Below are 24662 nucleotides of genomic sequence, written 5' to 3'. Positions count from 1 at the left end.
ATATATATATATATATATATATATATATATATTTGTATTTATCATTTTAAAAATGATTTAAACTAGTGAAAACAGCAGATCTACAAGCACACAACGCCTCGCGGGGTGCGAGGCGTTGTGTGCTTGTAGATCTGCTGTTTTCACTACTTTTGTTCAACGGCCTTGTGTGATGAAGCAGGGCTTTGCTTTGCGAAAAAATGTATACATTTGAAACCTGGAGATACGAGGTTTCTGCCCGACAGTGACAATTTACTTTGTTGGCCGCCCAGCCCCCAAAATGGAACGAAGCCCGACATTTTATTTTTATTTTTTTCCTAATGGCCGGCCGGGAATGAACCAGCCGTTCGGGAATTGTCCCGCTTTTCCCAATGGCCAGCATGTCCCTAGAGCCAATCATGGGGACTGACCAGGGGGAGAACTCTCTAGCACAGCGCCGCCGATAGGGGAGTAAAGGGTACTTTTGACCCCCTTCCGGGAGGGAGAACCATTTTTATCTGTTTTTTTTTTTTTTACTTTAAAAATGATCAATTTCCAGTTATAAACATTTTTTTTCCCGGGCCGCGCGATATAGAAGACATTTATAGAATCGGGTCAAAATGTTGAAATACTTTTTTCACCATTCATCAAAAATAGCAGATCTACAAGCTCACAGCATGGCACTGTCTGCTATTTCTTTAGTTAATAAAGTATAAAATAATGGTTAAAGTAGTAATGCATTCCCGGTCTAAATAAATGGGTTAAACAACATACGTAGGGCATAAAGCCCACTCTGGTGGACCCCATTACTGACAGGGAATGCTTCAGAAATGCAATTTCCCCCATTTGTCCTGAAGCATTTGCCGGTCATAATAAAAGACAAAACGATGGTTTAATGATGAGTCATCATGGGTGTTTTTGGGGGCCATTTCTAGCCCAAGGAAAGTTTGTTTGCAAAACAAATGCTTGCAATGGATTCAGAATCATGACAAACCCCTAGTTAGACCCCTCACATCCTACTTAAAGCAGATTTCTTTCTGGGTATTTATTTTCCTCCTGTATAGAAAGTCGATGGGAGCCCAACTTGATATGGATAATTCTATGGGTAATTTTTTTCAAAATAAAGTTTGGTACCCAAGGCTAAAATCCATTGTTAGGTCCTAAAGAAGCCTCAAAAGAAGTTTGGTGCTTTTATCAGCTTTGTTTAAGCAACCACACTACTAGAGTCCATTCACACATCATTGCTGTCGCAGCAGAAACCTCTTACATCAAGCCATTTACCATGAGAGGGAGCGGGTTGTTGGCTGATTTACCACTGTTTCAGGTTTCAAAATAAAGTTTGGTACCTAAAGGTCCTAAAGAATCCTCAAAAAAAGTTTGGCGCTTTTATCAGCTTTGTTTCGATGATGTCAATTACCAGGATTAAGCAACCACACTAAAAACCTTCGGATAGATGGCCATGTTGACTCTGAACTTGATAAAACAGTGTGGGCAAAACCAGCATTGCATTGTATTGCTGGTGTTGGTCCACTGTGTTTTATCAATTCAAGTTCAGAGTCAACACAGTCATCTACCTGGGGATTTTAGAGCACTTTTTGCTTCCATGGGTTGACAACCTTTATGGAAAAGATGATTTAATTTTGCCAGAAGCACTTGGCACCAGCCCACATTGCCAAAACTACTAACTGGTGTACTGATAACTGGGCTTAACTGAGCAGCAAACTGGCCTGACCTGATCCCCACAGAGAATGTGTTGTGTTGTGTTGTCAAGAGGAAGATGAGACACCAGACTCAACCACACATATGAGCTTGCTTAAGGCATCTATCAAAGCAAACCTGGGCTTCCATAACCACCTCAGCAATACCACAGGCTGACCAAATTCATGCCACGCCCCATCGATGAAGACATTTTTTCAAAAGTATTCCATACCAAGTACTGAGTGGATAAATTAATATAACCTTTCAGAAGTTTGACATTTCTGTATTATAAATCCTTCTTTTGAGTGTGGAATATTCTAATATTTTGAGACATGGATTTTTTAATTTTCGGAAGATGAGACACCAGACTCAACCACACATATGAGCTTGCTTAAGGCATCTATCAAAGCAAACCTGGGCTTCCATAACCACCTCAGCAATACCACAGGCTGACCAAATTCATGCCACGCCCCATCGATGAAGACATTTTTTCAAAAGTATTCCATACCAAGTACTGAGTGGATAAATTAATATAACCTTTCAGAAGTTTGACATTTCTGTATTATAAATCCTTCTTTTGAGTGTGGAATATTCTAATATTTTGAGACATGGATTTTTTAATTTTCATGAGCTGTATGCCATAAAGAAAACTAATTTTAACAAAAAAAAGCTTTTGAATATTTCACTGCATACACAATTAACCTACAATATATGAAAGTTTAGAAAAAACAATTATATTACAGAAGAAAATGAACTTTAACACAATATTCAAATTTTATGAGAAGGATCTGTATAGTGACTCGGTGTGATATCAGTGGCGCGAGGCAACAGCCAGAAGGCAAACCCGCGCCGCTACTTTAGTGGGGCATATGCGTTGCCAGTCACCAAAGAGGCAGGCTCCTTAGCGAGCGGCAACACAACATCCCCGGAGCCTACAATAGGTCTCACCAAAGGACTTGCAAAGGACTTCAAACCATGTGACTTCCATCGGGAATGAATTGTGCTTCTCTGCCCCCCCCCCAGAACTCTGAAAGAATAAAAGTTCTTAAGGACAACTCCGCCCTAAATCACTTCTAGGCTCATTTTCCTACTTATATTGATCCCAAATTACTGTCCATGGGGTCTATTCGGCAGAAACGCCCCTGTTGTCCAGTTTCCCCAGCAGAACCCAGCAGCTCTCATAGCATAGAGTGGAGCCTATAAGCCTATCACTTTTATACTATTTGTTGCGGTCAAAAGTGATTTATTTTTTCATGAATGTGTTACCATTTGTCATTACAAACACATCCATGCCTTGGTTGTCCCACACAAGCCACCAAAATCTCATGTTTTGGGGTGAGCATTCGGCACAACTGCCAATCAAAGTGACTGTACTGGCCAATCACAGGGCATCTTTTCCAGGACTTGGTAAAACACATGAAAGCATATCATCTGTTTAGCAGAGTGTGATGGCTTTTTTGGGACAACGATGGCATGGATGCGTTTGTAATGACAACTAGTACCACATTCATGTAAAATAAAAACACTTTTGACCACAACAAATAGTGTAAAAAGCAATAGGCTTATAGGCTCCACGCTATGCTATGAGAGCTGCTGGGTTCTGCTGGGGAAACCTGACAACAGGGGCATTTGTGCCTAATGGACCCCATGGACAGTAATTTTGGATCAATATATGTAGGAAAATGAGCCTAGAAGTGATTTAGGGCGGAGTTGTCCTTTAATGTCTGTAGCCGGCCTAACAACTACTGAATATTTAGTGCAACAACCTAAATTAAACCAACACAGAGTTTATGTATTTTAGTTGCTTTTTCTTACAGCTGTCAGTCATTAGACAGCTCAGCAGCACCAACACCAAACAGTGAGGTGACCTCACCCTAAAGCCAGTAATAGTTCCAGGGGCAGGAGAGAGCAGAAAAGATAAATGTATCCACGGTCATGATGTCTCCACAATTTTAGATAATGGTAACTAGTTTCTCTTCAGTTTCTCTTCAGTAGGAAAAAATATATATACACATTTGAGGATTAAATTACTTTATTAGAATTTATTCTCTATTGAGTCACAGCAACTGTCATGTTGTCTTCACTCTTCATCGCAGAACTCTGCAGGGAGAGACAAACAGGAATATGAGGCGAGAGAGATATACAGTAATTATAGGCTACTGTGGAAAGTCAGATTGATTCATTGACTGGTGGTTAGTTTTGTTTGAACCTTTGTCTGGGTTGTAGTGGAAGCTGGCTGGCAGAGTGAAGTTCAAACAGCTGGCCTGCTGACGAAACACTTGAAGGTCGGATTCCTCAAGGCTCTCCCCTCTCGCTGTGGAAGAACAATGTTAAAAATTATAAAACGCTTGATTTAGATAGATTTTGTTACACTAGTTTGTGTACGTGTCCATCAGTGTTGATTTCGTCGACTAAAACTAGGACGAAAAATGTTTGACTGCGTTTTTTTCTCTGACAAACTAAATGAAAACTAAATAAAAAATAAGCTGTGATGACTAAAACTAAGATTAAATATATTGACAATTTCGTCAACAAAATAAAAAACTAGACTAAAACGTTATGGAGAAGATGTTTGGTTGCTCTCAGGTGTTGCATGTTGAAAATAGCCGATCTACAAGCTCACAACGCAAGCAAGTGTAAAATCAGTCATTACGATGCCATCAAGCCCTGCCAAAATACATTTTAGTTGACTGAATCAACTGTAGATTTAGTCGACTAAAACATATGATATTTAGTAGACTAAAATTAGACTAAAGGTGACTAAATTATGACTAAAATTAAATTTTATTTAAAAGACTAAAAAAAAAATCAAAATTTGCTGTCAAAAACAACACTGCTGTCCATTTAGCCAGTACTTACAGAATATATGCAGAGAGTGCTTAGGGGTGTCGACTCCACTGACTGAGGTGGTGAAGTCAAAAACCACACAGTTAACGCAAGTAGACAACAAAGTGCCCCTGATCACATCTGTAGAGAGAGAGGAGTGTAAACAACTTAATGGATTTGTTACATTTCCTTTTAATTATGCATATCCTTTTTCATCCAGCTGTCTGTTCTCTTAACATTCATGCTGATGTCACATGTGTTGTGTCTTACAGTGCATGCATCACCTGTGGAATGATATGCCATGTCTATGATTTCATAGACACGGGTGATTTTGGTGGTCTTCCTTATTTCACATGTTCCATTGCTTTAGATGAGGAAACAGACATTCAGTTAACACATGTCCTTAGATAGATACATGTCAAAAACCACGTGCGCACACACACACACATCACACTCGCATGCGGTCGTAATGTGATACGCTGTAGCTGCCGTCTGGAGAAAGGGTGAGGACAGCCCAGGAAGAATCCACAGATTTTAAGAGATCAGAGTCTGTAAACCCTTCGATGAAGTTCCACCGTCCTAACAGCTGCAGAGAAAGACCAGGACAGAGACGAACATCGAGACAGCCTGCTAATAGTCAAACAAGTAAAACCAGACTAACAGAGACAGCCAGAAGAGACATCTGCAGTGACTATAAGAACAATGTATTTTTAACATGCATTTGAATCAGACCTTGGCGATCTTGGCAGTGGTGTCCAGAATCAGCGGTGTTACCATGGACTCACAGTCCAGTGGTGGTGTTGGTGTTGAGACACAAAGGCTCAAACTCACGACCAAAAGAGACACGCTGTTCCAGGCTCTAAACATGGCTGACCTGCCCTGATCAGGTTTCCTCACAAAAGGTTGACTAGAAAATGCTCCAAATAGTACAACTGGAACAAACAAAACAAAAAGCCAAGTAAATGTTAACGAAGAGCTGCAATATGTGTTAGGCCGCATTCGCACACACATGCGTGAAACATCTTCTCTGTATCGTCTGAGAATGAGGGGGGAGGGGTGAGTCCAATGCATTGTCAATGGAAGGTTGTTTGGTGTTTTGTCGTTGCCGTGTCTCTTGCTCAACCGAAGGCTGTCTTTTGGCCAAGAGACACGGCAACGACAAAAAACCAAACAACCTTCCATTGACAATGCATTGGACCTTTTAGTTTTTGTCGCATACAAGCCAATACTTTGAGGAGACTGTGTGTCCATAGGGAACAAAGCATTCTCTTTGTCTCCATAGGGAACCACTGCTGGTCAACGAAATGGCTTAAAAAAATAATATCCATGAATTCAAGTCTACATGGGGTGAGTAATCCATAGAGAAAAAAAGATTTATTGGGTGAACTCCCTTTAAAATCTGTTTTTCATGGAACTCTCTTCATCTGCCGGGATTGACATCACAATTATAGGGATATTCCACTTTCAACAGGGAAACACCTTATGGGCCTCTCTCCCCAGTCCCCACACACACCCATTGTAACTTCAAACTCCATTTTAACCATGATAGATTCATTAAAAACATGGTGACTCATACTACCCTCCTAATATGTGAGCAGGCCATGTTTTTTTCAATAACTTTTTTTCATTTATTTTTAATATTTCTTTTTTTTTGTATTTTTTTCCATTTTCCCAAATAATTATAAACAAAATACATGAAAAAAAGTTATGGAAAAAACACGGCCTGCTCACGTATTAGGAGGGTAATATGAGTCACCAGAACAAAATAATGGGTGTTTTTAATGAATCTATCATGGTTAAAATGAAGTTTGAGTGTGTATGTGGAGAGAAGCCCATAAGCTGTTTCCCTGTTGAAAGCGGAATATCCCTTTAAGCCAAGAAGTACCACTAAATACATTACAAGGTTACCAAATGAACTTATAACACATGTAATACTCTCCTAGGTCACAAGTCACCACAATAACAGTAAATACTAAAAGGCTTAAACCATGTCAACTGCACTTACCAGGGACCAGGCCTTTCTTAATTCTGCTGCTACCAGACTAGAGACTACGACTGAATGAACAGAGCCAGCATATACCTGGTCACTGACGAGTTCTGAGCAAGTTCAGGTGTGATGGATTAGTGAGAGCAGGTGAGGGGGTGGAGCCAATCAGGGACGTGCTGGGCCCCTGATTCAGCCCGGGAAAAAGAGTTGGAGAGGCCCTCTATAGAGAGACATCTCTCTCTGTAGCGTTGCTGCTACTCAAAGATTTGCCATTTCAGATCATGACAAGTGACAAACCAGTGGGCCAATTACTGTACATGAGTTATATATATATATATATATATATATATTTGTATTTATCATTTTAAAAATGATTTAAACTAGTGAAAACAGCCGATCTACAAGCACACAACGCCTCGCACCGCTTTGTTGGCCGCCCAGCCCCCAAAATGGAACGAAGCCCGACATTTTATTTTTATAAAAATGAACCAGCCGTTCGGGAATTGTCCCGCTTTTCCCAATGGCCAGCACGTCCCTGGAGCCAATCATGGGGACTGACCAGGGGGAGAACTGTCTAGCACAGCGCCGCCGATAGGGGAGTAAAGGGTACTTTTGACCCCCTTCCGGGAGGGAGAACCATTTTTAACTGTTTTTTTATTTTTACTTTAAAAATGATCAATTTCCAGTTAGAAACTTTTTTTTTTTTGGCCCGCGCGATATAGAAGACATTTATAGAATCGGGTCAAAATGTTGAAATACTTTTTCACCATTCACTGTACTCCATCATACAGTCAGACCAGTACAAGAGTATGGTCAGTCAGTCAGCCAGCCAGCCAGGCAGCCAGGCAGGCAGGCAGGCAGGCAGGCATGGTGTCTTGGTATAATGGTGTGTGGTGGGGTGCAGGGGCGTCACAAGGGGTAGGAAAGTGGGACTGAGTTACCAGGGCCCAAGGTGTTGGAGGGGCCTTAATTATTTTATACTTTAGCTATTGAAAAATAGCAAATATACAAGCTCACAGCGCGGCACCGAGTGCCGCACTGCGAGCTTGTAGATCTGCTATTTTTGAAAAGTCGTGAAAATGTGTGCAAATCTTTGAATATATGTATTTTTTAAGCGAACATTTGTAACTCAAATTTTGCTTCTGGGGGGTCCCTGGAACTAAATATTTTGAGATCGGGCTCCGTGGCCAAATACATACCATTTTGGGGGTCCTGCACATGAAAAGGTTTGAGCTCCACTGACATCGAAACATAGGTTTTTCAAAAAAACCTTAGAAGGATTTGAAATATTCAAAGATTGTCATGATTTTTCAAAAATAGCAGATCTACAAGCTCGCAGCGCGGCACTCGGTGCCGCGCTGTGAGCTTGTATATCTGCTATTTTTCAATAGTTAAAGCACAGGGGCCCCACAGTGAATCCTTGTACCCGGGGCCCAGAATTTGGTGCAACACCCCTGGTGGGGTGTCTTGGTAATGGGGTGTGGCGGTGGTGCTGGCAGGAGAGGACAGGCACGGTGACATTCTGGGACGGCAGCAGCCAGTAATGAGTCGTTAAAACGAGGAGAGATTTGGGGCATTACTCATCCGTTACCATACCAACTGCACTAGCCGTCGGTCGGGGGATTGGTTCCTATCTCGACTAGGAGGCGGGGAGAGAGAGAGAGAGAGAGAGAGAGTGAGAATTTGTGTGTGCGTGTGTGTGTGTGTGTGTGTGTGTGTGTGTGTGCGTGCGTGCGTGCGTGCGTGCGTGCGTGTGCGTGTGTGTGTGCGTTGGGGGGACTGCATGGAAGTACCTCTGTGTAGAACTTCCACATGCACACACATATTCACGCCACACACTCACAAATGTTGCACGGTCTGAATCCCATCGTCAGTGTGTGTGTGTGTGTGTGTGTGTGTGTGTGTGTGTGTGTGTGTGTGTGTGTGTGTGTGTGTGTGTGTGTGTGTGTGTGTGTGTGTGTGTGTGTGCGTGTGCGAGTCCTTGTCTTAAGTTTAATCTTCAAAGCACCTTCGACGCTCCTCGCCCATCCATCCTGACAGCAGCACCCGCGCGGCCTTCACTGCTTCTAATTTATTCACAATTCTTCCATATTTATGGTCATTTTTTCACCCAGGTTTGATGGCTCGCTTTGTTTAGTGTTTATATGTTTTTTCTTTTTTCTTTTGCCATATTTCTGCCCATTATTTCTGTTCAAGGTTCTTGCACAAAGAGTCAGGGATGGAGGTTATTGGAGGTTATATATTTCTCATCCAGTGAAAAATAAACCCTTTGTGTTTCTATGGCGACCGCTAGTTTGCGAAAATCAGCAATGATGTCGGCCCTCATCCAGCATCACACACTCACACACACGCACACACATACGCGCACGCACGCACGCACGCACGCACGCACGCACACACACAGAGACAGCGTACAGAGAAGAGACCAAGTCAACGGAAGCACACGTGCATCTATTGTACCGCATGTGGTGGTTCTGAAACATTTTCATTTCAAGGACCACCAAATTGCTAACTATTTGGCTGCGGTCCCCCATCTGAAAGGATTTACACATCAGGGACCCCCCGACAAGAAGATTTGTGCTGAAATGTGTCTACATTATTCCAAAACGTTCAATTCTTTTTAAAGGTAGAAATCAAAGCCAACTCCATCATACAAAAGGGTCGCACAAAAGTAGTGAACACAGCCAATCGTCTGTTTTCACTATTTTAAATCGTTTTTTTAACATAACAAACCAAAAAAACAAAAGGAAGGTTTTGGACATACAAGGTTTCCACCCGACAATGACGATATACAACCTCATAACAACATACTCACTCACTCTTAGGTCACATGACTTTGATAGCTAAATCTTTGTTCAGATTGTCTGTCAGTCATTTCTACAAGATGCACACCCTTTATTTTGAAAGATTTTCCTTCAAAATAAAAATTTCATGAATTTCTGCAACCTAAGAACTTCAATAGGTCTTAGGTCACATGATAGCTAAATCTTTGTTCAGATTGTCTGTCAGTCATTTCTACAAGTTGTTATATTTCATATAACAACATGCTGTATCGCAATGCTACTTTGGAATAACCAAAGTAATAAACAACTATGATACATTGTTCCCCCTCTTTGGGGTGTTGTTTTTTTTTTTTTTGTCACTGTGTACGTTTGCCCATACATTAAATGTGTCTGCCTTCACCCATATCCTATATAACTACAGTAGCAATGAGCTGCCATTAGTAGGGCACTCAGGGAGCAGTTTAATAGGGTTTTAAGTGTCTTGCACGGGGACACTTTGCTGGGGCCTGAAATCCAAGCTGGGACTGTTGGCTTCTCAGGCCTAACTTGCTGGGACAACTTAAAGGTCCCCGGGGGGTGTCCCTGCATGGACCCCACCTTGAGAACCAATGTTGCACAGTATGCGTCCTTGTGATGCATTACTGGCATTTCTGTAGGGCACCCGTTATGCTTTTCCAATCTGTACCTCCAAAAGGCATTCAGTTTATGACGTACTTAATGCTCAAGGTAAAGACAAGAGTCATTTACTCCAAAGACAGAAAGGGAAGGGATCTTTCTCCCGCCTATGGGATGAACCAGAGGTGAGCTTTTCCACCGAGAACCGAGTTGGTTTCCGAACCATAAGAGTTGGTTCCAAGAAAGTTGCCATCCCATAGGCAGGAGAAAAAAACAGATTCTTTGCCGGTTCGGGTTCTTTCGTGGCTCGGTTCTTGGCCCCAAAGAGAGTAAAGGAGAGCCAGAAGAGAAGAGAAGAGAAGAGAAGAGAAGAGAAGAGAAGAGAAGTTGGATTTGGGTTACAGATAGCAAACCACACGAAAGAGCCACATCAAAGCAATCTGCAGGAAAACAATGAAAGTTTTCGGTGGTTTAATTTTCAGGACTAAATCTCTGGCCCCAGGGCTCGTCGCTATAACAAACTCTGACTGTGAAGTAGATGAGTTTAGCTAATCTCTCTGTGCACACAGCTCCAGGGACCTGGTGGCACAGGGACAGGGCTTTGATATCGAACAGCAACACATTCTGTGATGGGGGGGAATTCAAGAACAGAACACCAGACTCATTTCAGTACAGGGAGATCGAGGGACTTCCCTCCTCCCCGTGAAAGAGGGGACTGCAATTATTGTTGAATTGATTCGCTGCATGGGTCTGTGTTCGCAAAGATTAGCTACACTGAGGAAAGAACTTAACACGCACGTAATAGGCAGACGTGCACGTGAACACACATTGCAAACATGCACGCACGCACGCACGCACGCACGCACACATACTTCCAGAGGCTGGTGTGAGTGAGTGCTGTCTGAAAGATGTTTTCTATATTCCTGTTTTGATAGAATGACTGACAGCTGTCTCCTGCTCAGATTTCTTTGTACAAATAAAATCCGACCTGACTGATGTTCCTGTGTTGTGTGTCAATTGAATTATTCTCTTTTTTATGAAGTTTTTTGGAAAGTCTGTCATTTGGTCAGGCCATCTGTCCGTCCAACACTCCTAAAAAATCACAACCAGTGTGAAGTGAGCGATGCCTTTCCTGAGTTTATTTCATTAAGCGTCCCACTCAGCAAGACACCTCCAATACTACATTCTGGATGGACATGGAAATGAGCTGTGTCTAATGTCTAATGTCAGACGTCTAATTTACGGTGTTGAATCTCAAAGTCTAATGGGGGCAGATTGCCATGAAACTAGCTGAGCACGCGTGTTGCGCAAGGATGAACCCTGATGATGTTGTTGATTACCCCCATATATGGCCTTTCCTCTGTAGCAAAACCCTTCTGCCAAGCTGTCCACTGTGCAATCAGGATGACCCCTACTGATTTTATTGACCCCATGGCCTTTCCCTATAGCACCAGCTAGCAAGCACTGCCATTCAGGCACAGTACCCAGTTGGATGTAAGGAGCAGCACAGACTCTATGCCCACCCCATTCGAATGATATCAACCCACTGAATGGGAATTTGTCACAGCTGAGATACTGAGCTAACTGGGTAGGTTAATGGTTCACACCATTGATTGGGAGACAAATGACCTACCGACAGGGCTCAGTAGCTACGCCGTTTAAAGTATAGTTGTTGACCATGACGGAGGTGTGCCGTCTCAGGTGACCTTGGGCCACGAGAGACACCGCCGAACGAGCAGTAGTGGAGTGAGTGTGGAAATATAGGGGCCTTCTGGAGTGAGTGTGGAAATAATTATAGTGGTCCTCTGGAGTGAGTGTAGAAATATAGTGGTCCTCTGGATTGAGTGTGGAAATATAGTGGCCCTCTGGAGTGAGTGTGGAAATATAGTGGCCCTCTGGAGTGAGTGTGGAAATATAGTGGTCCTCTGGAGTGAGTGTAGAAATATAGTGTCCCTCTGGAGTGAGTGTGGAAATATTGTGGCCCTCTGGAGTGAGTGTGGAACTATTGTGGCGCTCTGGAGTGAGTGTGGAAATATAGTGGCCCTCTGGAGTGAGTGTGGAAATATTGTGTCTCTCTGGAGTGAGTGTGGAACTATTGTGGCGCTCTGGAGTGAGTGTGGAAATATAGTGGCCCTCTGGAGTGAGTGTGGAAATATAGTGGCCCTCTGGAGTGAGTGTGGAAATATTGTGTCTCTCTGGAGTGAGTGTGGAAATAATGTGGCCCTCTGGAGAGAGTGTGGAAATATTGTGGCCCTCTCTGTCATCAATGGACCATTTTCACCTGGCTGGTTGAAATTTGCATTGAAACCGGGTGGCAAGTGGGGTGGCATTTTAATTAACTTTATGGCAAGATGGCTGCCGTGTGAATATGGTCTATGTTGCCCACCCCTGCTCTATAGGGGCTGCTAGCAAAGCTTTCAGACACTTTGTCTTGTTCTCGCATGATGCAACCCTGCGGGCAATTCTGTTTGGACAGGCTTAATTAATTCTGTTGGTTTATGAACCAACACGCAAAATAGCTGAGCTGACCACTTCTCCCACGGCAGTCTGTTGTTGGAGAACTGCTGAGGCAGTGAAAACGACATGGCAGTTTGGCCATTTCTTGTATTGATATCGAATACTTGATCTGCGATATAACCTTCTCATCCAAACCCCCAAGGCCCCATATACACATTTTGATGCAATGCATTTGGGCATTTTTGCCAACAAACCGGAGCGCAGATTTTCATCAAATCTTTATGGCTTCCTGTAGCCACTCATCCTCAGGGATATTTCTCCCCCATCCTGGTTGTCAGAGCCCATTTCTGCCAAGGGCAATATTGACCATTTTGTATTTTCTCAAGACGTTGCGCCTGTCTCAGCACCTTTAGGTCTATGGACAGGAACGGATAATGATGTAGCAGGGACGTGCTGGCCATTGGGAAAAGCGGGACAACTCCCGAACGGCCAGTTCATTCCTGGCCGGTCCAGGCCGGCCATTAGGGAAACAATTAAATGTCGGCCTTGGTTCCATTTTGGGAGCTGGGCGGCCAACAAAGTAAATTGTCACTGTCGGGCAGAAACCTTGTATCTCCAAGTTTCAAATTTGTAAATGTTTTCGCAAAGCAAAGCCCTGCTTCATCATACAAGGCCGTCGCACAAAAGTAGTGAAAACAGCAGATCTACAAGCACACAACGCCTCGCACCACGAGGCGTTATGTGCTTGTAGACCGGCTGTTTTCACTAGTTTAAATTATTTTTAAAATGATAAATACAAAACAAACGGTTTTGGACGTACAAGATTTCCACCCGACAACGACGAAATATAACTCATGTAATTGGCCCACTGGCTTGTCACTTGTCATGATCTGAAATGGCAAATCTTTGAGTAGCAGCAGCGCTATAGAGAGAGATCTCTGTCTATAGCGTGCAATGAGGGCCTCTCCAAATCTTTTTCCCGGGCTGAATCAGGGGCTCAGCATGTCCCTGTGATGTAGAACACTGTTTCAAAACACTGGGTCGGGACCCATATGTGTGGACCGCAGAGAAATGTTTGTGTGTCGCAAGTAAAAATCTATTTTTTTCCGTTTCCTACGCTCAAAAAGGTTTTATCAAAAAAATCCCACCACTTTTCAGCAACTCTTTTTCTAAAAGTATTAATTTCCATAAATACATAAAGCCTAATAAAAGTTTAGTGAAAATAGCCGATCTACAACCTCACAACATGGCACGAAGCATCGCATTGTGAGCTTGTGGATCTGCTATTTTCACTTTCAGTTTGGGTCCCGGGCAAGCGTCTAATTTCTCTTTTGGGTCTTGAGATAAAAAGCTTTTCTTTCATATAACATGATCAGGGGCGATACCAAGAATTATACAAACAAACAATGAATCCATATTTTTAACATTTTAAAAGCATTTTTAAGAGAAAATATTTCTTTTAGAAAAAGTTAAAACAGCAATAGACAAAAACCTCTACACCTGAAAAAACAGGAGGCAATAGTTATGGAAGTTCTACACATAGAACAAGAACAAGAACTTGTGCTGTCTTCATATGGCATGTGGCTGTCTCTGTGGATATACTGTAGCTGACACTGCATGTCTTCTCTGAAGCTGCCAGGTATGCCTGCGTTGGCCAGTCTCTTTTTCTCTAACTTAAATGTTTTATTATTTTGCAGGAAGAAAATTCAACAAACACAAGAAATGCACATACACAAAAAGTAAAAAGAAAAAGTGAAGTAAAGACAAACAAAAAAGAACACGAATATATATTGTGTTGAGGTTTGGTGTTAAATTAAGGATTAACAGATTACTGAATGATAATTTCCCAATATACAGTACAGTATGACGTCCTTTTCTTCCATTTCTTCACATATTGTTCCACACTCAGCCTAAGAGAGAAGGCCAGTTACTCCATAGAATCTATCTCTTCGACCATCACTGTAATCTGATCTTCTTTGGTGGTGTGGCCTGTAGTCAATTCCGGGTGATGGCTTTCTTACAAACGTTGGCCAGTCGCTATTAGAGCCGGCCACTGCTATAAGCAATATAAGCGGTCGTTAGTGCCGCCACATCACAGGCTGTAGTTTCGCTTGGAGTGTTTTGGGGTGCCCGGGGGCCACCAAAGGAAATCTTAGAGCCAACAGAATCCTAGGGCCGACCCTGGTCTGAAGAAAAATCATAAATATAGGATTCCCACACACGGGCACTTTCACACATAGACATCAAAGGCCCCTGCGCTTTTATCTGTCTGTAAAATGTTCCCTCTCCAGACCATGACCACTTTTTACTATGATGAAAGAAATGCAAATGCCCTCTTTCCATGCCATACCTGAAGGCAGCATTCAAGAGAACTGCTTTGACCAAACTCTCCTGAACTTGAATGCAGCATCTTATTTTGAAAGAATTATCCTCTCTGTGTAGAAATATATGCCGTTACGCCACATCTCCAGTATTGACTTGATAATGCTTAGTTTAGTGTGGTATCAAGCACCGAAAATAGCCGACCTTCAAGCTCACAACGTGTCGCCCTGCGACGTCTGCTATGTTCAATATTTCCACCAAATGGCCCTTTTAGAAATGTCAGTCCCTGCCTCTCTAACATTCTCTGCACGTCCCACTCCCTACCCACACATATACTATGTGCACTTTCGGGGACTGGGCCCAATTCTCCTATAGAGGATATGCGTGTGACATCACCCGGGCCGGAGGTTATGCGGTAACGCCTACTGAGTGGCAAAAAAATACTTTCTGGTCTTGACAGTCCATATATGCAAACAGAAAAGTCCTTTCTGATTGCATTAAACAACGTTAAATTCAATTTGCCACTCGATTGGCGATTCACTTCATGCATGCTCATAACCTCTATACCAGCCCCCGGAACCGGTTGACTGAGCGCAGACCCGTGGCCAGCCTAATCAGCGCTCTCTGCCAGCTCTCTCGAATGTGCCTCTCTCCACTCGCGCGCACACGATTTATGCGGGTTTTGGGGTGTTTTTAGTCGGTTTTGGGTCGGTTTGGGTGGCTCATTAACTGTCTGCGGCGCCCCCCTTGAGATTGCGCTCTAGGCAGTCGCTTATACCTAGCCACGGCACTGACTGAGCGGACTCCTCTATTCTATGTTCTCAGATGAAGGGCTTTGTAATGCAGAAGTTGAGGTCACTTGCTTGCATGCTTTTAAGTGTTTGTAGAATGAATGTGATTGCTCTCTTCTGGCATCCTAATTTAAAGTTGAAATGTGGCCTAGTTCAGCTCGCCACCCGTTGTCGGGGCTGCTCCATGTGGAATCTCTGAGAATGCCCTTGTAATTCTCAGTGGGGCATGCAGGGTTGCAACGGGGTTTTTGACCCATTTTTCAAAGTCTTGATTTTTACAAGAGGTCCCACATGCACTTCATACAGTGAAATTGGTTTGATTATATAGTCATGAAGCCAGATCCTATAGGCCTATATACAGACGTGCAGAAGAGGGGCTGGAGCTAAAATGTGTAAAAGGGCCTTTTGGTGGAAATATCGAAAATAGCAGACCTCCAAGCTCACAACGTGTCACGCTGCGACGTGTTGTGAGCTTGGAGGTCGGCTATTTCCGATGCGTGATACCACACTGAACTAAGCATAATCAAGTCAATACTGGAGATGTGGCGTAACGGCATGGATTTCTATACAGAGAGGGCAATTCTTTCAACATAAGATGCAGCCGCTGCATTCAAGTTCAGGAAAAGGCAATCTCTTGAATGTTGCCTCCAGGTATGGCATGGAAAGAGGTCATTTGCATTTCTTTCACCATATGGTAAAAACTGCATTTATGGTCTGGAAAGGGCAGTTTTTACAGACGGATAAAAGGGCAGGGCTCAAGCCCATTTTGATGTCTATGTGTGCACGTGCCTGCATACACATACATACTGTAGGTCTACGTACTAGGGGTGTAATGATAATAGTAACTGAATCGAAAAATGGATTTTAATTTGCAATGATCTACTACCGTATATCGTTTGCAAAAGCAAAATATCGTACAGTTTTGGCTTTGTATTGTATTGTATTGTTTTAAAATGCGGTAATCGGTACTGAATCGGTTTGCAATGCAAATAATTGATTGTAATTGATGGTATTTGTGCCTTGTATTTGGCAATTTCAAGAGAGAAAATTTAAAAGAGGGGTCTAATTACCCTTCCATTTCATATAGCTACTCTTGGTCTATCGATAAATGTGTGTAATCTCTGTGTTCATGTCAAGGTTTGTCCATATGTGTTGAAATATAATGTCCATGTATTTGCAAGATAATCACAGCGTTTACTTCCATAATAATAGATTTTTTACACGTTTACACAGATTTCATTTCTTTGCAAAATAGTTACTATATCGATTTTAAATCATTGAATCGTATCGTATCATATCGCCATGAATGAACCAATATCGTCCATGTATCGTATCGTTAACCATGCATCGTGATGTGTATCGTATCGCTGTTAAAATGTTACATCGTTACACCCCTAATACACCCCTAATACATACATACATACAAAGCCAGATCAAAAACAATGACAACATGCTGAGAATGAAAAACCCACATTCATTCATTTTTCACATCATTACAATTTCACTTTTTCAATTTCTAGCTACCAGAGAGGTGGGGAATACATGATAGCCTATTAGTGACAGACAGGTCCCCTTGGCCTGGAAGGTACAGTACATTAATTGTGACCGTCAGGTCGCAGTTACTACCAAAACCTCCACCGGCTGTCTGTCAGTCAGTCAGTCAGTCAGTCTGTCAGTCTGTCCGTCACGTCACACTTTTCCCCAACTCATATCTCCGCCACCGTTGCTCCAATCCATGCCATACCTTGCACACACACTCCTTGCCTGCCAATCCACAACCTCCACAACCTCCAGGGACCCCCGGAGCTCCAGGGACCCCCAGGGACCCCCTCCCGCCGCCACCAAAAAGTGCAAAAATGACCACCCTAACGGGGCTGTTCACGGGGAATTACCAGGAACCACCGACTCCTGGTGCTCCAGAATGGATGCAAAAGTGGTCGCACCCCTAGTGGAGGACCCCCGCCACTGCTGAGCACATAAAATGCCGTAACTCGGGCTAGGAGCGACCGGGAGAGCCGGGGCCGGTACCCACGCGTCCGCCTCGACGGCGCCAAGAGAGCCGTCAACATGAATCTGTCCCATATAGCGCCACCATCAGTCCCATTTTTTCAAACACATTTTTGGACACTGCTCCAACAGATTTTGCCCAAAAATCACGCAAATCACTGCTCCTACAGATTTTGCCCTAAAATCACGCAAATCAGTACACAGTATGTCTACACTCATGCCATCACCATTGATTTGTCCCATATAGCGCCACCATCAGGCCGATTTTTTCAAACACATTTTTGGACACTGCCCCAACAGATTTTGCCCTAAAATCACGCAAATCGGTAGGCTACACAGCATGACTACACTCATGTCATCAACATGGATCTGTCCCATATAGCGCCACCATCAGGCTGATTTTTTTCAAACACATTTTTGTACACTGCTCCTACACATTTTCCCCTAAAATCACGCTGCGACCTGGCGGTCGCTTATCTCCCGATTAGGGAGTCTTACTGGTTTGGTTTAGTATCTTAAACTATTTTTAATATAATTTCCAGCTCACTATATTGTTCTTCTGACCATCATCATTAACACTCATTTTACAATGCAGAATGCACTGAGAGAGAGAGAGAGAGAGAGAGAGAGAGAGAGAGAGAGAGAGAGAGAGAGAGAGAGAGAGAGAGAGAGAGAGAGAGAGATGCTCTTGTCTTGCAGCAGCCTAGCGGTTTTGCAGAGCTATAACCACTATTCTCATCATCATATTGGTGTAGGTTTCTTGCGGACCTGCCTGCGTTCAGTTCAGTATTCAGTGCCGCACCCTCCCTAGCTCTCTACTCTGCTGTATTTTACACGCGCGTAAAAACCTCTCCGATCCGCGTCTACAGTCTAGTGTTTGCCCCAGTGAGTCACAGTGAGACAGAAAGGAGAGAGGAGAGGAGAGGAGGACCCACGCGTTTAAACGCTACAGTCCACGCAGAGTTTGTGAGCAGTGGGAGATGGGAGAAGGGACCAGGGGATAATATGATATGATATGATGACACCACGGATTCTCCACCGGACAGGATGAGTTTGACCGGCCGGGAAATGTTGCGTTTGATCGGGATAGCCTGTCTGTGGATCATCCCGGTGCTGGCGGAGGTGAGTGGTTGGTGCTGATGAGAGTGCGTGGTGGGGGTCTCACCCACGGTCACCATGACACGAGACGAGACCCCCATTTGATTGATGCCAGGGAACTCATAATAACACAAGATTTGTCTCCCCAATGTTTAAAAAAATAGCAGATCTTTTTTTCGTGTAAGCTTACAACCCATCGCGATTTTTTTTTTTTTTTTATCCTAAATATGATGGAGATTGTTTTCCCTTTTATCTTGTGGCCTATTTGGAGATAATTACTCTACTCCCGTTTTCAACGTGCGCCTAGAAAAACACAGTCACAGAGGAAGGTCTTCTCATTCATTCTAATCTGTATCGACATGTAAAAGCTGTGAGTCGTTTTGTAAAACAAGTGACATTGATGTGCCACGTGTGTCGTGCTGCGCGACAACAAGGCGTTCTAATTGTATTATTGATGATGAGAGCCTGCTGCTGCTGGAATCCAGGGCAATGGATTTGGGATTTTTTTTTTGCATGCTTCTGCGTGCCTTCAGGTGTGGCGTTTAAAAAGGCGACACATAATTGTTTTATTGTGCGTGGTGTAGGTTAGGCCTATCTATTATTAGGCTACAGCAGCAGGCAATCCATTCCACACACAGTGTAAATAATGGGGTTCATTCATGTTGCATGTTGGTTGGTGCTGCTGCCAGCTCATTGTCTAACTGAGCGTGTGTGTGTGTGTGTGGGGGGGGGGGGGGGGTGGCAGACACGCACGCGCGCACGCGCACACACACACACACACACACACACACACACACACACACACACACACACACACACACACACACACACACACACACACACACACAATTATTCAAATCAATTCAAACCAATTCAATTCAATTGAGCTTTATATTGGCATGAGAAATCATACATTTATAAATTTACATTGCCAAAGCAAGTGTCAAAACATAATAAAAAAGGATGAAAATGGGGAACATACGGTATATAGCCTACAGTTGGGGGGTAGGCTACAGCATTGTGTAAACAAAGCTAGGCTACTGTATGTCACATTGTGTCGTTAATTTACATGTTATATATATAAGCCTTTTAGAACACACGCACACAGAGAGAGAGAGAGAGAGAGAGAGAGAGAGAGAGAGAGAGAGAGAGAGAGAGAGAGAGAGAGAGAGAGAGAGAGAGAGAGAGACACACACACACAGAGACACACACACAGAGACACAGAGACACAGAGAGAGAGAGAGCAGTAATGGTCTCAGTCACACTCCCCCATGGCGGGGGGGCAAAGCGTGAGAGGTACCAGTGGGTTGGTTGGTTCATTCGCCCCCAGCGGCAGCAGCGTGTGAATGAACAGTGACATGGGCTGTTGCCCTTTGTCGCAGCGATTCCATCAAATGGGGGGAAAAGACATTCACACAATATGCATTAGATTAGAGCCTTTATGGGCTCGTGGAGAGACAACCCTGCCCGCTTCTTGAACAATAGGATGTTGTTCTATTAAGGGTTTTGATGAACATAATAGAATACATCTCCTCCCTTTGTCGCTGCGCACCTGCAATTATGCCCATTTGTTACTGTTAATCACAATTTACAGTTTGGGCATTTAGCAAACGCTCGTAATCCAGAGCGATTCATAATAAGCAAGCACAGTGTACAAGGTAATAGGCCTACAGTACATCATCAAATGCATAGAAGTAGCATCATTGAAGCTATACACGCTATAGGATGCCAGATCAACAATTACATTAAATTACATTATTATTATTGCAGAGGCAGGGGCGTCACAAGGGGTAGGAAAGTGGGACTGAGTTACTGGGGCCCAAGGTGGAGGGGCCCTGGTAACTTTAGCTATTGAAAAATAGCAGATATACAAGCTCGCAGCGCGGCACCGAGTGCCGCGCTGCGAGCTTGTAGATCTGCTATTTTTGAAAAGTCAAGAAAATGTGTGCAAATCTTTGAATATGTATTTTTTGCTTCCGGGGGGGGTCCCTGGAACTAAATATTTTGAGATGGGGGGTCTGTGGCCAAATTCATATCATCTTGGGGGTCCTTGACATAGGTTTCTTGCACACATTTTCACGATTTTAAAAAAATAGCAGATATACAAGCTTGCAGCGCAGCACTCGGTGCCGCGCTGTGAGCTTGTATATCTGCTATTTTTCAATAGTTAACATTCATGGGGGGCCCGCAGTGAATCCTTCTACCCAGCCAACCCAGGGCCCAGAATTTGGTGTGACGCCCCTGTGCAGAGGTTCTTATTTTCTTATCAAGGACCCCCAGATTGGTATGTAATTTTAGGCTGCAGAACGAAGGACCCCCCATTTGAAAGGAGTTTTTGTCAGGGAAAACAAAACAAGAACATTCGTCAAGGTTTTTTCACCAATTGTCAAAAATGGCAGACCTGCAGAGAAGCTCACAAGGCCTTTCCATGCAGCGCTTTGTGGGCTTGTACTTCAGTAGCTCGGCTATTTTTGAACATTTGAAATATAAAACAGCGCTTTAAGTGTTTAAACTGTTCCTCTTTTTTTGCTGGGGACCCGTGCTGGAACCGCGGGGGAACCCATGGAACACCCTGGGGGGTCCCCGGACCCCACTGTGAGAACCACAGGATTTATTGTATGAAAAATGCAATATTATTACATTTAGCCCATGCTATCTTTGTTCCTGCACAGACAGATCTAGGCTACATCTGCCCGATGTGGGTTTTTAATGAGCTGAGAGGAAAAGCAATGATAATTTATTTAAACCCAACGGGTTCACACAGGTTAAATTATATAGCCGTGCTGTAATTAATCATCAGAATAGCCTCATTTACGACTAAATCAGTTCTCGTCCTCGCCATAAATCTGGGGCGATGTCGTCTGATGTGGGGACTTCATAGCGCTGGACTTCCTAGCCGCTGCAACACGAATGGGGAGTTGAGACTGAAAACCGGACAGAAGTCATTAGTGGAAGCTGGTGATTATGGGCCTGGGTTTAATTAGAACAGTGGCTGTATAATCAATGTGGTGGTCTGGGGACCCCCAGCGCTCCAAATGGACCGAGGACTTTATAGTGCAGTTGTAATAAAGTCCAAGACTCAAGAGTCCTCCTCAGCAGGCTCGCTCCCAAAGCGCAAGTAGGATGGTAGATTCCTTGGTTTGTTTGTCTTTATTTCATTACTCGCGCCAGCAGAGCGCGCAAAGTACTGCGTTCGGTGCTGTCAGTATCAGGGCGACAGTATGGGCCTTTAGCCAATGAGGGAGCAGCGTTCTCAGTGATGTCACCAGACTCACCACTAAGGCTGGGCAATATATCGAAAATGTATCGATATCGAGGTACTATCAACATGCAAGGTATACATATCGACAAAAGACGGCTTGAAATGAGGTATTGGTGTATGTGTCAAATTAATTAACAGACACAATATGCATGCACGTAGCACATGCAAAAAAGCAGCCCATCTGTAACCAGGTGTGGTTATTTCAATAAAACCATTGTTGGAAAATGGAAACAAGGAATTTAATTTCTTTATTCTATGTGTACTGTGCAGTGTGCATGCATACTATTCATTATCTGGGTTAGATAGGCAGTGGACCTAAAGCAGAAAACCATTAAAAACGATATAATGCAATTGTTTTTACTAATATCGTGAGTAATATCGATATTGAGGTATTCAACCACGTTATCGAATATCGAAGGTTTTCCTCATATCGCCCAGCCTTAGTCACCACCAACAAGTGTGACCTGATATAAATAACAAGGTGCAGGTTGGCAGACCTGACACCTCGACAGAGAGCCAACTTGCCCACCCACATACTGTACATACATCACTCATCACCATACTTGCGCGCTCTGCTGGTTACAATTGTCGGTTTCTTCAGAAAGTAACTATGAGTGCTCAAGGCCCAAGTTGGCACCTCGACAGAGTGCAGTCTACTAGTAGTATTTGTAGTTTGTACTATGGGCGGCAGAGGCCGGAGGAGGATTACAAAAGTCTCTCATTAGTCGGACTACGTGGCTATAAGTGTGGTTAGGGTTGGAGTGGCTCAGGTGGTAGCGCGGCTGCTCGAGGGACCGGAAGCCAGGTTCCCTGTTCGATCCCGGGCTCCCCCTGAGTTAGTGTCGAAGAGTCCTTGAGCAAGACTCTGAAACCCTAGTTGCTCCCGATGAGCATGTTTTGCTCTGCCATTATTGTATTCATGTTTGTGTGAAGGGGAAATCTCGCTATTTCTACGTCCCATTATTTCGACTACGGGCGTCGGCAGGTTAGCATTTCACCAGGTTAACATTCACCCGCGTCGAAATACTGGGATGTAGAATATTAATGTTATGTCGAAATATCAACACGCTCCTGTGTGTGAATGGGTGAATGTAATGCACTATCATTGTAAAGCGCCTTAGATTTAAGCACTATCGATTATCAGGCCATGGATGGACCCCTCCTTTCTTATCTCAGAGACCCTAATCTACACGGTAACATTCTCAGTATTCATTATTTAGACCTGTTGTAGCCTATATACTGTACGTTGTTGCCTTTCAATCCAGGACAGCATCGGTGTTAGCTGTTGCTACTGTATAGTGTATACACATATCGTTGCTGTCATGCAGAATTCGCTCATCTCCATATTATAACTGTAAATGAATGCCCTACTTGATCATATTGCAGCTTCACAGAAAAGCATCAAAATGTGCAGATCTCCAAGTTCGAACCGCGGCACGAAACAACACGTTTTCGAGCTTGAGTGGATCTGCGACTAATTGGATGTGAATCCTGAAAAGTAACAGTTTTGGATTGGTTTCTCCAATATATAGATAGATAATATATAGCGACGATATATAGCAACATAATTATTTTTCTTCCTTTGAATACAAATGTGATGTTTTTTTTTTCAGAAAACGTGGCATTTAGAAGGCGTTGTTAGAAGTCTTTAGGCCTTAACAGGTTTATAAATGGAACGTTCTATTTGGTTCCATGTTGTACACGCTCAGAGTCACAGACCTGTTAAGGGTCCATTCGTGGACCCTGGGGGTCCCCGGACCCAACGCTGAGAACCAGTGCTCTAGTCGTAGAACTCTTCCTCCTTTTGAAGTTCAACTTCCATTGAACCAGGAAAAAGCCTTGGACAAACATGACACAAAGCTGGAGGGCGTTTGAAAGTGACTTGAAAGAGGAGTGAATGGATTCAGGTGTGTGGGGACTGGGATAATGATGCTTCCCCTCCCAACACTTCATAACAGTCAATAAACAGATGATTATTTTAGTTGGTCTTGGACGCCTGTTACTATAGCAGCCTATTCTTCCAGGGATCCACAATCAAAACGTTACATAATGTCGTTGCTGTCGTGTGGAAACCTTGCAAGTAGGCTACAAAACGTATTATGTATATAAATAAAATCTATTTCAAATAGTGAAAAAAGACGATCTTCAAGCTTGTAGAATGACTATTTTGTGCAACACTCTCGTATGATGAAATAATGTAGGCCCGTAGGGCATTAATGAAGTAGGGCATTTATTCTTCAGACAAAACTTTCCGACAAAACATAAAAAAGTTGAAATATCCCAGATTTTGCCCGACAGAGACGATATACAAGTCAACATGACTGAAAGTATGCATCACTGACACAACATATACTGTAGAACTATCGTCCTCTCATCTGAGGAAAATACGAATATTCCAATTTAGGGTTTCGTGGCATTTTCAACATTTTAGAAGGGGAAATAAAATCTTATATAATGTAGAATTCATACAAATTATTTGTATTCTTGACACTTCGGCACAAGAAATGCCTGGATGCCTACACAGAGCATGAATAGTGGAAATAGAGAATAAGCCACAAGCTTGAATACATCTGCTATCTGTGTTTAAATGAAAAAGGTTGGGTTTAAGGAGGATAAGCGGTTAAAAACACTTCCGCAGTGCTACAGTAAAGTCTTCTCCTGGCCAAATGAAGTGGAAAAGTAATTCAGTTAAGGCTCATTTATTAATGGTTTGTCGCTGAACACGGTTTTTACACAAAAAGTAAAAATGAGGCTTTATCGTCTCTGTCTCTCTCATCCTCACTTCTCCATCTCTGTGCTATGTGAGCGTATGTGTGTGTGCGCGCATGCATGCGTGTGTG

General features: G+C 43.3%; 2 protein-coding genes across 4 annotated transcripts in view; one reads left to right on the top strand and one right to left on the bottom strand.

Moving 5' to 3' along the window:
• eef2k (eukaryotic elongation factor 2 kinase) overlaps positions 1-24662 on the bottom strand; it is a 369092-nt gene that overhangs the window by 23131 nt on the left and 321299 nt on the right. The window lies entirely within an intron of this gene.
• LOC308302888 (neurotrypsin-like) overlaps positions 18510-24662 on the top strand; it is a gene marked incomplete at both ends in the record, with an annotated part of 70910 nt that continues 64757 nt past the window's right edge. Inside the window, one exon of the mRNA XM_080747206.1 lies at positions 18510-18584. Coding sequence (XP_080603332.1) covers positions 18510-18584 — 75 coding nt within the window. The remainder of the gene's footprint in view (positions 18585-24662) is intronic.

This window comes from Nannobrachium achirus (assembly GCF_963921795.1).
Source record: "Nannobrachium achirus genome assembly, chromosome: 18".
NCBI classification, from domain to species: Eukaryota; Metazoa; Chordata; class Actinopteri; order Myctophiformes; family Myctophidae; genus Nannobrachium; species Nannobrachium achirus.
The sequence above is the reverse complement of the archived record's forward strand: the minus strand, read 5'-3'. Positions and strand labels throughout refer to the sequence as shown.